General features: G+C 44.9%; 1 protein-coding gene across 6 annotated transcripts in view; it reads left to right on the top strand.

The window, feature by feature from the left end:
• The first annotated feature begins 319 nt into the window (after positions 1-319).
• The window catches only part of KLF3 (Kruppel-like factor 3 (basic)), a 34,253-nt gene continuing 18,634 nt past the window's right edge, over positions 320-15,938 (top strand). For 2 of the 6 annotated variants that reach the window (XM_012644501.1, XM_012644497.1), the window contains exons 1-3: positions 320-659; positions 9,796-9,929; positions 15,736-15,831. In XM_012644501.1, coding sequence (XP_012499955.1) covers positions 15,775-15,831 — 57 coding nt within the window. In that variant the 5' untranslated portion in view covers positions 320-659; positions 9,796-9,929; positions 15,736-15,774. Of the gene's footprint in view, positions 660-1,067; positions 1,086-9,679; positions 9,930-10,065; positions 10,173-15,735; positions 15,832-15,938 lie in introns of those variants that run through there. The other 4 variants (XM_012644499.1, XM_012644496.1, XM_012644498.1 and 1 more) reach the window with 4 other exon arrangements.

Here is a 15,938-nt window from a genome sequence, read left to right as displayed (position 1 = left end):
GGGCTGCGGGCGGGGGCCGCACCGCGCACGCCCAGCCCCACGGCCGCGCCGCGCCTCGCGGGACAGGTTGGGCCGGCGGGGCGGCGCCCGGCTCCGGGGAATAATGAGTGTCTGTCAGGCCGTCCCCGGGTGACTGGGCGGGGCGGGGCGGAGGCGGCGCGGGAGACGGGGGTGGCGGGGGAAGGGCGCAGGGCGGGGTGCGTGTTTGCGCGAGTGACTCGGCCGACCCCTCCGGCGGCTGCCTCCACCCAAGTGGGTGGGGACGCGCCCAGCCCGGGCGGCCGCGGCGGCTCCCTCTCCCCTCCCTGACCCTCCCACCCCGGGTCCCAGCCTCTACTTACCCCGCCAGCCCCGGGAGGCTCGCAGAGCGAGCCGCGCCGGCGTCATGTGACTGCCCGGAGTTGGTGCCAGGAGCCAGAGGGGAGCCAGGAGCGGAGCCGCGCGGAGCCGGGGCCCGAGTCGGAGCGCAGCGCGAGCGCCCGCCGAGCCGAACCGCGCCGCGCCCGCCGCACGCGCGCCTGTCCCTGTCCCGGCCCCGGTACCCTGCGGCCGCCGCCGCCCGGACCGGAGCGCTGACATCGCTGCACTCGCGGGGCGCAAGGCAGCCGCGTCCGGGCCTTTATCTCTCGTCAGCCGCGCTCAGCGCCGCGCCTCGCAAAGTAAGTCCCCTTTCCCTCACCTCTCTTGTTCGCCCGGATTCCTGCTGCCCCCCTTTTCGGCTCGTCTGGTTTCATTTTTTTCTCGGGGAGGGCGCAGGGAGTGGGTGGGGGTGCCGCGCGGGGGGGGCGCCTGCGGGCTTGGGAAAGTGCGGCAGCCCCTCGCGGCCGGGCTGGAGGCGGAGAGCAGCCGAGGGGGAGGGGGCCCGGGTGCGCGGTCCCGGGTGCGCGGTCGGGAGTGTGGGATTGAGGAGGGACCGAGCGGCCCAGAGCGGGGAGCGAGGCCGGCAGTGCCCGCCGCGGCCCCGGCGAGGGCGCGGGCGGGGCTCACCTGTGTGGTCCCTGGCCTCCGCCCGCCCGCTCGCGACTCCCTCCAAAGCCCTAGAAATCTCGGTGCTCTCCGCGTGTGGCAGCGCTGTTTGCAGAAAGGTAGCGCCGAGGCCGCGCGCTCCTGCTCCTCCCCTCCGCACCCCCCTCGCCACCGGGCTCCCGCGTCCTTCCCCTCCCCGCCCCCCGCCTGCGCCCCCCGCCGCCCCCTCCCGGGACAGGGCGCGCGGCTGCTCGCCCGGCAGAGCAAACTTGGAGCAGTCTCCTGGGCTCTACGGGAAGAAACTTGGGGTAACTGGGATTGGAGGCAGCATCCCACTCCCAGTCCTGGAGCCCAGGAGCTGCCAGGGCGTCTGGCTCTTCGAGGGCAGGAGAAAGAGCTGGCCGGGTTTGGAGGGTCCTCCTGCGGGCACGGAGGGAACCTGCCGCAGTGCCTGGAGCAGGGATTGCAGCGCGGCTGGAGACGGAGAGCGCCTTAGGCAGCTGCCTCCAGACCAGCCTGGTGGGACCGAGGGGCTGATTCCTGGACCGGGACCGGTGGGATATACCTAGCATTTCAGAATGGCTTGCTTAGAGGTGGCAGATAAGACCTGCAATTGTCATATCCATTTAGGGGTCAGATAACAGGGAGAAACACTTCTCTGCTTTAAATTTTACAGCAGTATACAGCAATACTCGATGAAGTATGTGCATGGGACTTGTTTTTTTAGTAAGTAAAGTTAGACGAAAATTGGAAATTGTTCACCTTCTTGTATTTCACTAAAATAAACATTTTATCCTGAACCACTGAATTTTTTTACCAACTCAGAATTTATTTTTCCATTAATATCACTCAAGACACTTTAAATATATTGATGATATTCTCAAAAAAAAGTTTGCTATATGGGGGAAAGTATGAGGTGGAAGTCTGACTAAATTTAGATTTAGTATCTGTAATTATTAAGCAAAATCAAGTGGGGAATAGGCCGGTTGTTCATTATAGGTTTTTCCACACAGCAATTTTGTGCTGCCCTTTTCTGAGTGCTTTATGTATGCATTTGAGGGGCATTTTTATGAGAGAAATTCATCTGGATGATAATCTGCCTCACCCTAGGGAAGACTTGCTTTTAGAGGAAAAAATGATAGCATTAACATCTCAGAAATTTTTCAAGTTAGTAGTATTGTTTAAAGAAAGAGTCTGCAAATGATTTTTTCTGGCTTGAAACGTGAAGTATGTTAGCTGACCATAGACTGTTAATAGAAACCTGAAAGAAGATATTTGATTAATTTAAACTCCCTGGAGAAACTTATTTCTTCATTTCTACAGTCAGTAGGGTTTGCTGCAGAACTATTAGAAGGAAAAAGCTAATATGTTATTGGTAAATCAGTGAGGATACAATGAGAACAATTGGGCTTGCATGAAGGAGAATGCAAGTATAAAAATCTCAATGTGAGAATAACAAAGAAAAGTAGCTGCTTAGACCACAAAACCTTGTCAGATATAAAACAACAACAGAGCTTTGGAGAAAGCTATTGTTTTCTTCACTGCAAACTTTCTAAATTAAAACCCAGTCAATCGTCTTGTTGTTGTGAGCACAGTGATGCCTTTTTTTCTTTTTTCTTTTTTTTTTTTTTTTTTTACCTGTAGGTATATTCTTCAATCTGTGATAATGTAAACCTGAGTTAAACAGTCCTGGCTAACAAAGTAAAAAGAAATAATGGGAAAGGGACTGTGAATGGACTTTACTACCTTAAAAATACCTAAAGGAAAAAGATGTTTTAGAATATCTTGTAAAAATTGGTACTCTACTGATTATATAACAATTTTGGATTAAGTAAAATGTCAGGAACAGAACCACATTCTCAAAAGGTGAAATTCTGTAGATGCGTGTATATGAAAAACAGAACAGATGAGCAGCTCTGTGCAAAAATGCCTGTAACTGCATTTGAAAAAGACAGTGAACATTTTGGGTTACTCTAGATGTCCCATAGTCTATGTCTTGGAATTTAGTTCTGTGACTAAAGGAGGCTTAAAAATTGGTCCAATTTTAGTTGTGTGGAGTAACTCAATTGTAATCTGAATTCTTAGCAGCAGTGCTCTATCTTCATTTTCTTCATCATGTACTGAGGCTAAACGATAATCATCCTAATCTAGAATTTGATCAGAGCTAGGGACTAGCCACTGGGATGGGGCAGAAGGGGACAAAAGGAATCAGGAGGGAGGCTGGTGTTCATTAGGAAGGTCTTCGCTCCTTGAATGTGATAAAATCACATTTCACTTATGATGTTTACTGTATGTGGCAGTTCCTATTTGTAAATAGGGCAGGTCCCCTGTATAAAGCTGGTGTTATTATTCACACCCATAGAACAAACACCTCCACCCCCCTGTTGTTGTCTTAAAAAACTCCAGCTGCTCATGAATATAGGGTCAGGGAGGGCCGGCTAAATGTTTCTCTGTGCTTTCTCTCCAGCACAGCCAGCAGAGCTGTTTCCTGTTCTTTGTTTCAAGGCTGGGGTTTGCGTCATACATTCCAAGTGGCATATGTGTGCTCTTTCCTGTTTCAGGCTGTTTTCTGGTAGATCAGTAGCCCAGACCAGGCCGTGGTCCCTGCCCCTAAACTCTGTATCCCCACCCAGGGAGTTATCATGTCTCTACACACTTGCTGTTGCTCAAGATGCCTGCGTTATGTCATAATGAGAAGTCAGTTAACCTTTTTACGTACACCCTTTGCTCCACTGCGTTTATATGAGTGAATAAATGCTTTTACCTTTTTTAAATTTCTCATTGCCAGATTGTGATTTTGAGAAATTTCAGTGCATATTGGCAAAGAAATCCAAGGGAGGTTTTTGTTTGTTTGTAATTCTAGTGTTGAGGTGGGTAGCGTGTTTGTTTTAAGATAGGCATTTTGCCCTGAAGCTGTCAGTTTTGGATCAGGATTAACACCTTAGGGGTTGGGAGACCTAGCGTTACCTGAAAGATGTGGCCCACCCCTATTCACATTTAACACATTTAACACATCCAGCTTCCGCCGATGGAAAATTTAAGTAGGCTTGGTAACCTGGGCTGAGTTGAAAGTCTTGCTTATGTTTTGAAGGACAAATCTTTAGGAAAATAATTGAAGCAAAGCATAAGACATAATGGGAAGGTCCCAGGATTATTTGTTTTTCAGGACAAAGATTTCACCGTACAGTATTCTAGATCTGATTTCCCAACTGTTCTAAGAATAAAAAGCTCAAAGAAAAGGAGAACTGGCAATAACAAATTCATTTAGTAATAGTTTGGAAAATTTTAATCTTACCTTTTGAAAACAGAAGGAAAATGCTCTAGCTTTTTTTTCAATGGCAATTTTTTCATAATTCCATTTTTTTTTAATATTCTGTCAGTTGTAAGTTAATGAATTTCTGGGTTAACTAGTTAAAACCTACTTTAACAAATTGTTTTCCTCTTGGTTCTTGAGAAACTAAGTTTTAAGGAAATGGTTGAAAAAGAAAACTTATGGCAAGTTTCTTTCTAGACTTATTTGGGGATTTTCTTTAAAATCTAAAGGAATCATCTACGATGTCTCTAATGGAATTCAAAGAGTTGCTGAAGCAGCAATCAGGCCTAAACTCTTAAAAATTCATAATAATAGTACTTTGGTTTTAAATGTCACATTCTACCACATTCTTTATGTATAAAAGGAAAGTATAAAGCATTGCTATGAAGGTACTAGAATCAAATAATTGACTACACTGATAACTTTCCGTGAGAAAAGATGAGAGTTTTGGAAAATCTCAAGATTTTTCCTTTCTCCTCCGGGAAGAGCAACTTGAAATATTAAGCTGACTTGTAGGACAAGAGGCCTTTAATTCTTAAGTAACCCAAATTGATGCAGGTTTTTTTGTTTTAGTTCCAAAGTTGTTAACAGTCCAACTAGACTTGGTAAACAGAGTATTTGGCTTTCCCCAAATTCTCCCCTCCCCTTTTTGTGGGGAGAGGGAAGTGGTTAATAGAGATGATTAGGATCTAATATATTCTGGCAGAAAAAAAAATTCTGCAAGCTTTTAAATACTAAGCTAAATAGTTGAGGAAAATTATACTGTCTGATAGTTTCTATAATTACCAAAAAATGAGAAAAATAGTTTTATCTCTTGACTATATAAACCATAATTCCTAATTCAGTCTCATTATATTGCTATCTTCCCTTTTGATGCTTGCCTTCTTAATAATTCCCAGTCAACATTTTTACTATAAAATGACAGCATTCTTACTGTTTTTACACCCAGTTTTGTGAAATAAAAACAAAAATGTAAGCGGCCTCATCCTTTAAATACTAGGAAATACATTATTCTGAAAACTGGGGTTTTTTTCTGAAGTGCTTCATTTATCATTGGCTCTAGCTTTAAAAAAAACAAAAAAATCCCTAGAGTCTAAAAACATTGTTATCTGGTTTGCTAATATGTGATATTCTTTGAGTGAGTCGGAAGAGGAGGATGGTCGTTTAGCATTCTCATTTTCAAGCCTGGCCTGTCCCTTTCTTAGACCCCGTTTCTCATCTTAAGCAGCCATGCCAGAGCTGGAGACAGGAAACCAGACCAGTCTGCCCTGATAAGGGAGAGCATTGTCTAAAGGGGTAGCCCTGCTTTTTCTTCGCCCAACTCAACCCTCCTTCCTTGAAATTTAGTAGTAGTAAAAGAGGCACAATGCTGTAGACACAGTTTCAGAGCCAGAACTAGAACTAATTTCTCCCAAAGCAAAAAACTATCCTTTCCACTGGCCCTGTACTGATTCTGGAATGCTGCCATATTCAATGGAACATTTAAAAAATTATCTGTATGTTTTGTATCCCTAGGTCAGAGGTTTTATAGTAAAGTTCTTTCTTTAGCAAAACAGGTTCCTGGAGGTTTCTGAAACTCGCTCCATTGTGTTGGCAGGCTGAATTAATTCGTTATCATTTCTCCATCTAATTATTAAGGGGGGCTGCAGCAAGTTAAGCTGCCCTCCAGCCTATGCATTTAGTTTAACCCCTGGGTCTACCTCTTACCCTCATTTCCAGGAAGGGGGTGCTCCCTGAGGTAGCCCCCTTTGCAGGAGGACCCGGGAGTACCCAACTTAGTCTGACATACTCAAGATGGTTGCCGGGCTCTGGGAGGCTTGGGGATCCTGCCAGGGTGGCCCAGAACTAGTCTCAGCCCCAATCAGTGGAGTTTGGCCAAATCTGGACAGAAGAAATCAAGTGGATATTGAGATCAATGCATTCTACCCTGGAGAGCGACTTCTGAATCGAGTGTGGGTTTTTTCTTCATTGGCCTATATGCTATTCTTTCTACTACTACTACTACAACTACTACTGTTCTTTGAATCTAATCACTGAAATCCACTCCTTTGTCTCTTCTTGCACTTTAAGCCCTGGTACCTTCCATAGTTTTACATTCAAAAACTACTTTCATTTGTATGATCAAGTTCCTGTTCTACTTAGTTCTCCAAACAAGGGAGTTTTTCTCTCCCAAGCTCCCCAAAGTTTTCACATTTACTTTGCATTTTAGAAGATGATGTTTCAAGCTGGCTTCACTGGCCACTGGATAAATGTTCCGTGTAGGACACCTGGTATACGATTATTCCAGGGCCTTTCATCCTTCATTTATCCCAGCATGTGAAAAGTGTAGTTTGACATCCATTCATTTATTCATCTCACAAGTATTTATTGAGCACCTACTTATTAGAGCTCATCTCAGATTATGTGCAATCATTACTCAGAGTTATGCCACAGGATGGAGTGGATCTACAGTGATCTAACCTGAAAAGGCATTTTGAAATCTTAATTGCCTGCTGGAACCTCCTGATGGCACTGCTTCACGTGGGCCAGTGTGGCACAGCGCACCCACACCCTCCCTGCTGGGGGAGTGACCCCGGTGCGAGTTCCCATAGCACACAGGCTCTGAAGCAGAACAGAAAGAGCCCTGGTCTGCAGGCAGACAGATTTCTGTTCTTGGCGGAAGGTCCAACCAGCTCTGTGAAATTGAGTGAGTCATTTCACCTCTGTTCCTCCATTTCCTCATTTCTAAAATGGGGATGAGGACCTGACCCTTCCACCCTTGTACAGTTATTATGAGGATTTCCGTATTTACTTGGGTAAAGCTGCCAATTTTTCTCAGTAGTTTTATGGACAATTGCAGGTGTATTGGCTGGGAAGAAGAATAACCTAATTTGGGGCCTTCCAAATGTGTCTTTTGATCTCGTGTCCATGTGCGCATGCCGGGACAGTGTGGGCAGCAGGGGCCAGCTGGGAGGAGTGGAAACCGTCACTACTCTAAGTAGACGCTCCCTGTGTTCCGTCTCCCCCAAGGACCAACCTGTTCACAGAAATCGCTATCCCACTCTTACTGTCTGTGGTGTAATGTCCTCTGCCTGGGGAAGTGGTAGAGTGGAGTGCCAAGGCCACCAGCCTTAGAGTCAGACTACCTTGGGTTCAAATTCTGGCTGTACAATTTAGCAGCTGTGTGATCTGGGCAGATTACTTTACCTCTCTGTTTCAGTGTTCTTATCTGTAAAATGGGGAAGGCAGTACCCACCTCACTGGCATTAAATGACACAGTCCATGTAAAGAACAACGCCTGGTGATTACCAACCATGAAGATGGTGATGGTCAGCAGGAAACCTTTTACATCACTTAGCCCCTTGCTTTCCCTGCTCAAGGGAAGTGTCCTTTTTTAAAAACCTAGTGTTTCCCCCATGCACACACCCTCCCTCTGTAGTTGCCTTCTCATCCTCCTCCTCTTTTCCCTCTCTCTCTCTTTCTCTTTTTCTGTATTTTAGTCTTCCAAACAGAGAGTACAGACCTTGACACCAGACTTGTTTAGAAGACCTCGCTGGGTGGATAATAATAAATTCTTTGAGGATGATACTGACAGGGTCACTGGAGTACCCAGGACAGGCAAGGTTAAGGTTAGGGGCAGTGACTTTTTTAAGGAAGTTTAGTTTACTAGGTGTCCTTTAGGGTTAGGCCCTCCTTCACGCCCACTACCTATGTAAGGGAGACAAGTGCATTCAGAGGGAAAGGGAAATGTGTGTAAAACTCCTACTGTGGGCTAAGTGCTCTTATATGCTTGACAGAAAAAAATCATTCATTGACAAGCCTGATCTCCTGGGGAGTGGGGAGGGAGCCCTCTAAGAAAGGGTGAGGCACACCTGTCTCCTTCAGGTGCTCCCTACACTGGTGGTGGTACCACTGGGAAAGCTAAAAGGCCCAGTGTGTATCTAGGTGAGAAGAGGCAGCCTGGGATCTACCAGGGAGGGATCAGCTGGCCCCACAGAGCAGGGAGGGCCTTGAGCTGGTCTTTGAAGAATTAGGAGGATTTAGATAAGCCGGAAGGGGAGGGGGCATTCCACGCTGGTTGCCCAGCATCAGCATCGGGCCAAAAATGAACAAAGGCCTGGGGTGGGGTGGGGGAGCCGGGGCAGCCAGCATAAGGGCACTTGCTGGAGCAGGGGCAGCTGGTTGGAGGGGGGTGCCGGGTATGGGCGCCTGGGCCGGCTCTGCGAGCCCCGGGGAACCCCATGGGAGGAGGGCTTGTGAACTTGGGAAGGACTGTGAAAAGTGCAAGTGGCAGGGGGTCAGGATGGACCAGAGAGGAGGGCACGTGGAGGTGGGGAGACCAGTGGAGGAAAAGGTGTGAGGAGTACAAATGGAGAGCAGAGGAGATGAAGGCTTTGAAGATGACCTCTAGGTTTCCAGGGTGAATGACCAGAAAATAAAGCAAATGGAAGGTTGGGAGGGGACAGCCGTTTAGAGGAAGGAGCGAGGAGGGGAGGATTTGGGTTTGGGCCATGTTGATAGCAGTGGTTCAAAATACTTTTTTCTGTTTGTTTCTTTTTTGTTTACTTTTGAAGGGAGAGCAGTATTCGCTCATGGTTTTGTATCCAAAAGTTCAATGGCTTTTTGGGGCGAACTTTAATGGAGGGTTCTCAGAAGCAGAGAGAATTACTACCACACTGATGACTCTTTCTGGTTATTTTTAAGGTTCCAGCCATCCCTGTTCAGGCTGGAATTTCCAGGAACTGGCTGCTGCCCAGAGCCAGTTGGCCCCTCCCAGGCTCCCACTCCCTGTAGGGTGGGGCCCCAAGGGTGGAGGCCCCTTAGGGTGGAGTCCGGGTGGGTCTGCGGCGATAGGGAGGCACCAGGCAGAAGCAGATGAGAGGCGTGTGGCCTCACGCAGCCCTCTGGATTTGATTATATAACGCTTCACAGAAGAGAATTGTGAGGGCTCAGGCGAGGCCTGGCGAGATAGTGCACAGCGGGATTAGACATCATGGGTATTTTTCAATTTGTCTTGGGTTGCGTGCCCTTAAAACTAAGACAGAATTGTCAGAGAGCATAAAGAAGAAGAACAAGGTGCAACCCTAGTAGGGAAAATGATTGAGTTTGTTAAAATTTCTTTGGGATAGGTGTGGGATGCCGCTAACCAGGTGGCCTTGAACTTGAGGGCTGACCTGAAAGTGAGTGTGGGTTTTGCCAGCGCCCTCCCCTGCTTTGCTGGGCCTCAAGTCTGGAAACACGTAGGGATTTTGCTTGGTTGTTACCTTTGCACCTGTCCTTATTTACATGCAAAATCAATTGCTTCACTTGGTCTTTCCGAAGTACAGGGTGTGGGCAGAATCTTATCTGAAGCCGTGTCCTGTTTGGACAAGTTGGACTCGCCTTGGCAACTCTCCATAGGGTGGAGCAGATGGGTGGAGGCAGGAAAGTAAAATTGGGTGGCTTGTTAGCAGAGCGAGGGAGAGGGCGGATTGTTTGCTCACTGGATCATTATATTTCATCTGAAACGAAATAATTAACTTCTTTCCCACTTACAGTACACGTTCATGCAAAGTAACTCATGAGGGGCAAAGATTTAGAGATACTCCGTGGAGTTTCTTTCCTTTCAAACCAGCGATAGACGACAGAGGCAGGTGAAAATCGTGGCGTTACGAAAAGGACGCACTTTCAGGTAGGTGCCAGCGCTTTAGCTTTTCTTAAAGGAGCGTCCAGCTTAAAAATGCCTATTGACATCTGTTCCCTGTCCCTGTGTTTCTGGCGGCGGCAGCTGCCGTTAACTATGACTTGAGCCATCAGGAGATTTTGAAGAGTTTGGGCAAAGAAAGGAAGACAGAAAAGTTTCTCTGGAAAGGAAGTTTGACTGCAGGGATGTTGCTTGCCTGCCTGGCCCTCCTCCTGGCCGAGAATCACACACGTATGCACACACAACTTTTTTTTTTCTTTTTTTCCCTGAAGTTCTTTTGGGGAGTAAAGGGTGGGGGAATGTGACGTGTTTCCTCTTTTAAAAGTCCAGACAGTTGGAGGGGTTTAAGAGGGGCACTTAACTGAGGGCGTGCTGGTTGAGTCGTGCTGTTTCCGCAAACCCTGCGCTTGCGGAGGCCAGCCGGGAGACCAGGCTTGCCTGGAGGGAGGCAGGTCATTTGGAGCCTTCAGTCGAGACCAGCGTGGGGGGGATAACGTAGAGGGTCTTCGAGGGTCTGAGGGAAGAAGTAGGACATGGAGAGGGGACCAAAACCGGAGATGAGAAGGGAGAATGTCAGAGGCGAGTCTTGCAGTGTCCCCAAGAAGCTAGGAAGGAACTTTGGTCGGGCACATGCCCGTTCTCTCTGCACCCCCCACCCCGTGCCGTGCTTCTGAGGAAGGGGCCGGCAGTGGTCTGTAAGGTTGTTTCTGTAATAAAACACACTCTAGCTTCAAGACAGGCCACTTTCAGAAGAGGTTTGGGAACTCCCCCAACCTCCTCTCCTTGAGGACCGTGTGGATTTCTGAGCACAGAGGCTCTTGTGTACCCTCCCTCATAAAGCGACTGTCGGGGCGCAGACGCCACTCAACGGGACTCCCAGGCAGGGCTGTATTGCTTTAGAAACTTCGTGTAAGTGATTCTCCAAGCTTTTAAATACATGATCACACAGTTTTGCATTGTGACAAATTATTTGACCCTTTTTTTGACATCTGAAAAGTCAGAAATGTAAATGGAAGGAGTGTGAAGGGAAATCCATTTCTTCCTTTTTGGCAACAATTCTGCTTTATTGGCCCTTTTCAGCAAAATAACACCTTGGGAAAGATTATTTTGACAATGGAGATGTTCTTACATATTTTTTGCTTTTAAGCACCTCGATAACTTAGAATTTTTTTAAAAACAGTTTTGCCCTTTTGTTCTTTTCTAAATGCAGTTTTGTTATCCTGGGATTGCTTAGTTTGCCTTAGAATGTATTGCTGCTAAGCTAGTTAAATATAATGAAGATATAAATGTGTTTATTATTGGGAAATAGTTGTGAGAAAAAATGGAACCACATTTGGGGCCTCATCTCGGTGATACCCACATAAAATGGTTACTAGAATTCCTCAGCTTGGTTAAAATGCTAGGTTTAAAGACTGAGGTTGGCACCCGGGATTGACTGCCAGTGGCCTGGTTTCTAATACCTGTTGTAGTATGCCACCTACTGGTGCTATTTAAGATTGCTGTCGGTGTTGAGTAACTGATTTCCTGTGGGTTTGTGGTTTATGTAGCATTCTTTTAAAATGATGGTAGTATCCCAGGAGCACTGAGCTGCCCAAGGGTAACAGAGACCACCAAGTTTAGGGACCCTAATTCTTCCAGTGCTTAAGTCACTTCTCAGTTACACAGCAGGCACTTTGAAGACACTGCAGTCACTCTCTTCTGATGCTAGACCAGAACCCATAAACAAAGTCAATAGCAATGACAAAAGTGGTCTATTCAGAGATATGGGTACAAAGTACAGAAATTTTTTGCAAATAAAAGCCTGGTTTATATTAATGTTTTGATTTTCTTAAATTTGATTCCTTTCTAGCTTACCTCTTTTCACTTGTTTTTATTAAAAGTTTTTAATTACAGACTTAATAAACTTAAAAGTTAGCACACAGGTGTGTATAAAGCTGTGCCCCACCCGCACTCTCCACCACTCCCAGGAAGCTCTTGTTAACAGGTTAGGATGTATCATTCCAGGCGTTTTCTTTGCATGTTCTCCTTTTCATATTGTATGCCTGTCACTAAAAGCATAATCATTTAAAAGTCATTTCAGAAGTTACCGAAATAAGAACAAAGTGCTGTTGGACATGTAAATGGTTAATGAGTTTGATTCTGTTCATTGTGACATTTGCATTTTGCACAGACTTTTTTTAATTGTCCAGTGATGCATTATTTAGTTAGGAGATGCAAAATGATGTTTTCTAATACTATCCTTCTTCATTTATTAGCTTAAATGCTTCTATAATGAGAAATAGTCCTTCATCAACATTTGAATTACGTTGAGGTACAAATAAACATACCTTTGTAATTATTTTTTTTTATTTATTTATTTTTTTGAGACAGAGTCTCACTCTTTTTGCTCGGGCTAGAGTGCCATGGCGTCATCCTAGCTCACAGCAACCTCAAACTCCTGGGCTCAAGCGGTCCTACTGCCTCAGCCTCCCGAGTAGCTGGGACTACAGGCATGTGCCACCATGCCCGGCTAATTTTTTCTATATATTTTTAGTTGTCCAATTAATTTCTTTCTATTTTTAGTAGAGACGGGGTCTCGCTCTTGCTCAGGCTGGTCTCGAACTCCTGAGCTCAAACAGTCCACTCGCCTCGGCCTCCCAGAGTGCTAGGATTACAGGCGTGAGCCACCGCGCCCGGCCTGTAATTATTTTTTAACAAAAATGAATCAGGTTTCGTTAGGATCAGTGTTTTATACTAGACTTTATGTTTCTCTTAGGATTACAAGACTTGCAAAACATCAGTTTCCTTAAATTTGGATAAAACAAAAACTTAAGAACAATAATGATTTAAATAATGTCTTAAAATGATAAAAGTTATCACAGGCTAATGTGTAATTCGTTTCTAAATGGATTCAGTAGTTATTGCTGTAGGCATTAGGCAGAGTCATTGAAAGCTACAAGAGCTAAATGTTAGAATTTAAACTGAAAGGAACTTGAGAACCCATCATCCTAATTTGTTCTACTGTGACACAATTACTGGCAGTAAAGAGTGCAGATAAAGCAAGGGGCGGAGGCCACGCTGGCCTCACGTGGCAGCTGTTGCGCTAGTGCAATTGCGAAGGGACGAGGCCGTCTGCAAGACCTCATGCAGGACGTAGGCAACTGTTAACTTCGAAACTAAATTTAGTCCGCGTTTCACTGAAGAGTGAAGGGATTGACCTCTAAGACTAGGTGTATGAGCAAAGAGGCAAATACCGGACGTGGCTCCAGAAGTAGACACCAACACATTCAGTGTTGTGTGTATCCCAGAGTCATGTGCATATTTGCTGACATAAATAGTTGAGAGGGCAAAAGGACATGTGGGGGTGTGGGAGTTGTTTGTTTTTTAATCTCATCTGATAGACCTAAAACCTTGAGAAGTAGGTAAGGGAGGGTGGGGGTCTACATTTTACATGTGAAAAAATTTGTCCCATGGCTGGGCTAGGTGGCAGTCTGCTTGAGTCTTAAGACCAGGGCTCTTGCCTTATACACCTGAGAATGTGAGTGCATTTTTTTAAAGAAGGATTTGCATCAAGATCCTGACTAGTGTAACAGATAAATCTGTAAGAGTGAATTCAATTCCAAAGGCTTGGTGAGGGGGACTGCAGCAGAATAGCCAGCCGTGAGTCAGGGCTGCTAAATTATCTGACCTCATTGATGGAAGCAGGAGATCTCGCATCTTTTATTTATGGTCCACTGTGGGACACTGGACAATAATTCTTAGAACCATGTCCATCCATACAGCTGCTAGGCTGGGAACTGGTTAATAATAGATCCCAAGACACAAAAGCGTTTTCATCCTTCATTATGAAATCATCTATTTTTCACTGGCTATTGGGGTTTGTTCTTGCTGGGATACATAAGGGAGGTAGCACCATTGAGTTGAGCAGCCTCACAAATTGTGTTTGTAAATTGTAATATGTCCTGTGATGAAGGAAAATAGAATTTTGAAGTCAGGGCCTGATCAATTCTTGATGAGATTCATGTGTTGGCAGGAGATGTAGAACAGGCTTCAATGAAGCAATGAAGTGCAAGAACTACACAATACTACTTCCACAATTATATGAGAAGATATCGTGGTATAACCCGTACAGCACAGACTCAGTAAGCTATAGGATTGCTATCATGGAGGTGGGGGCAGAGGGTTTTAATACTGAAACACAGGAATTAACTCAGAACCCAGGACTTCTGCAACTTCTTCATTTAGAACTCAATCTAGAAATTTTTTTCTTTGCCCCCTAAACCAGGGTGATCCATAAAGATCTTACCCCAATCAAAGCACTGAACACTAAAGCCAACTTTGGATAGTAAGTGCCTGAAATGGGTTTCTGAAGATCAGTCTAGTAGCTGGACAGTGATTCTGTAACCTTGTGAAATGCAGTTGAACATTGAGGAAACCGAATATTTTGCCCTGTGAGGAAGTGTAATAGTTGGTTTGATGTAAATTACTGTTAGAGGTAGACTAGTATACAACACAGAAGAAAACAGAGATAACAAGGAGAGAAAAATAGAAGAGAAGGACAGGACAGGATCAAAATGGACATTTCCTTTACATTAGCCTAATTTCCTAATTAGGAGAAATTGGAATGAAAACAAGCTGATTTTCTCCATATGTGAAAAGTGCTTAGGAAACAATAAGAAATGGCCCGGGGAGGAGGGGAAAGCTCAAGACTTGAGTAGGCATTTTTCAAAAGAAGTCTAAATGGTCAATAAAGATGAAAAAAATTGAACTTCAATAATCAGATCAACTTAGAATAAAAATAATTTGCCATTTTGAGACTAACAAATTGGCAAAGTTTTTATTTTTTTTAAGTGGTTAAAATTTTGGAAAATGGCTTCTATTTTATTAATGAAAATAATAGGGAATCTTTGTTGAATAATACATCAGATGCTTTGGAAAATGTATACACTTCTTACCCGAGAATTCTCCTTCATAAAATTTATCCCAAAAATTTCTGAAGGATGTACAGGAAGATGTGAGTATTAAGAGGCTCATTGCTGCTTGTAATGGAAAAATTAGAAGCAACCTAAGTGCCAGTAAAAAAGGATAAATTAACTAATCTGTTCATGCCGTATGGCACAGTTAATTGGATGGTATGGAACCGTACTTACTGAAAAAGAAGCATTTTCACAATAGTTGTTAAGTGAAAGGAAAGGTACTAAGTGGTGTGTAAACCATGGTCCCGTTTAAAAAGAGGAGCCCTGCGTGGTGGCTCACACCTGTAATCCCAGCTCTTCCGGAGGCTGAGGCAGATGGCTTGGGCCCAGGAGTTGGAGACCAGCCTGGGTGATACAGTGAGACCCCCATCTCAAAAAATAAAAGAGAGGTTTGTTACGATAAAAAAGATTTTAATGATGTTTGGTTCTAGGTTTTCTTTTTGGTTGTCTTTTTTCCCCTGATGTTTCTATAATGAACCTAGGGGAAAAGGAAAGGTGTTTAACAATCTTATGTAATGTGAACTTCTAGTGCGTTGCGCAGCAATCCTAAGCAAGCTTTGCTGCTGAGAAGGGGCTGTACCTACTGTTCCAGAAATGCCGGGGTTTATGTTTTTGAGTTAGAAATGCCAGTTGGCTCTCATCTGTTATGACCATGGAGTCTGGTTTTAATTATATAAAATGGCATCTTTCATAGGTAAAGGAAGCAAATTCCAGCCATTCCAGGGGCCGAGTAGAGAATGGGGTAGAGAAGGCGGGTGGAGGAATATTATATTTTATTTTTACTAGTTTGTATTTAAAGGAACCTTGAGATTTAAATGTTTACCTTGTTTTGTTTCTAGGCCCAACACCAGAGCACCCTAGAAGGTTTAACTAAAAGAATGCTCATGTTTGACCCAGTCCCTGTCAAGCAAGAGGCCATGGACCCTGTCTCAGTGGTAAGTTTTCCAAAATTGAGTGCCTTTCCTTATTTCTTCTAAGGGATAGTAACATTATTGTGTCTTGTGTTACTCCTTAAAGTTATTCATCACTTGGCAGGCATTTC

The sequence above is a fragment of the Propithecus coquereli genome, unplaced genomic scaffold (assembly GCF_000956105.1).
Source record: "Propithecus coquereli isolate 6110/MARCELLA unplaced genomic scaffold, Pcoq_1.0 Scaffold213, whole genome shotgun sequence".
Classification (NCBI taxonomy): Eukaryota; Metazoa; Chordata; class Mammalia; order Primates; family Indriidae; genus Propithecus; species Propithecus coquereli.
Note: the sequence above shows the minus strand (reverse complement) of the source record. Positions and strands in the feature narration are given on the sequence as shown.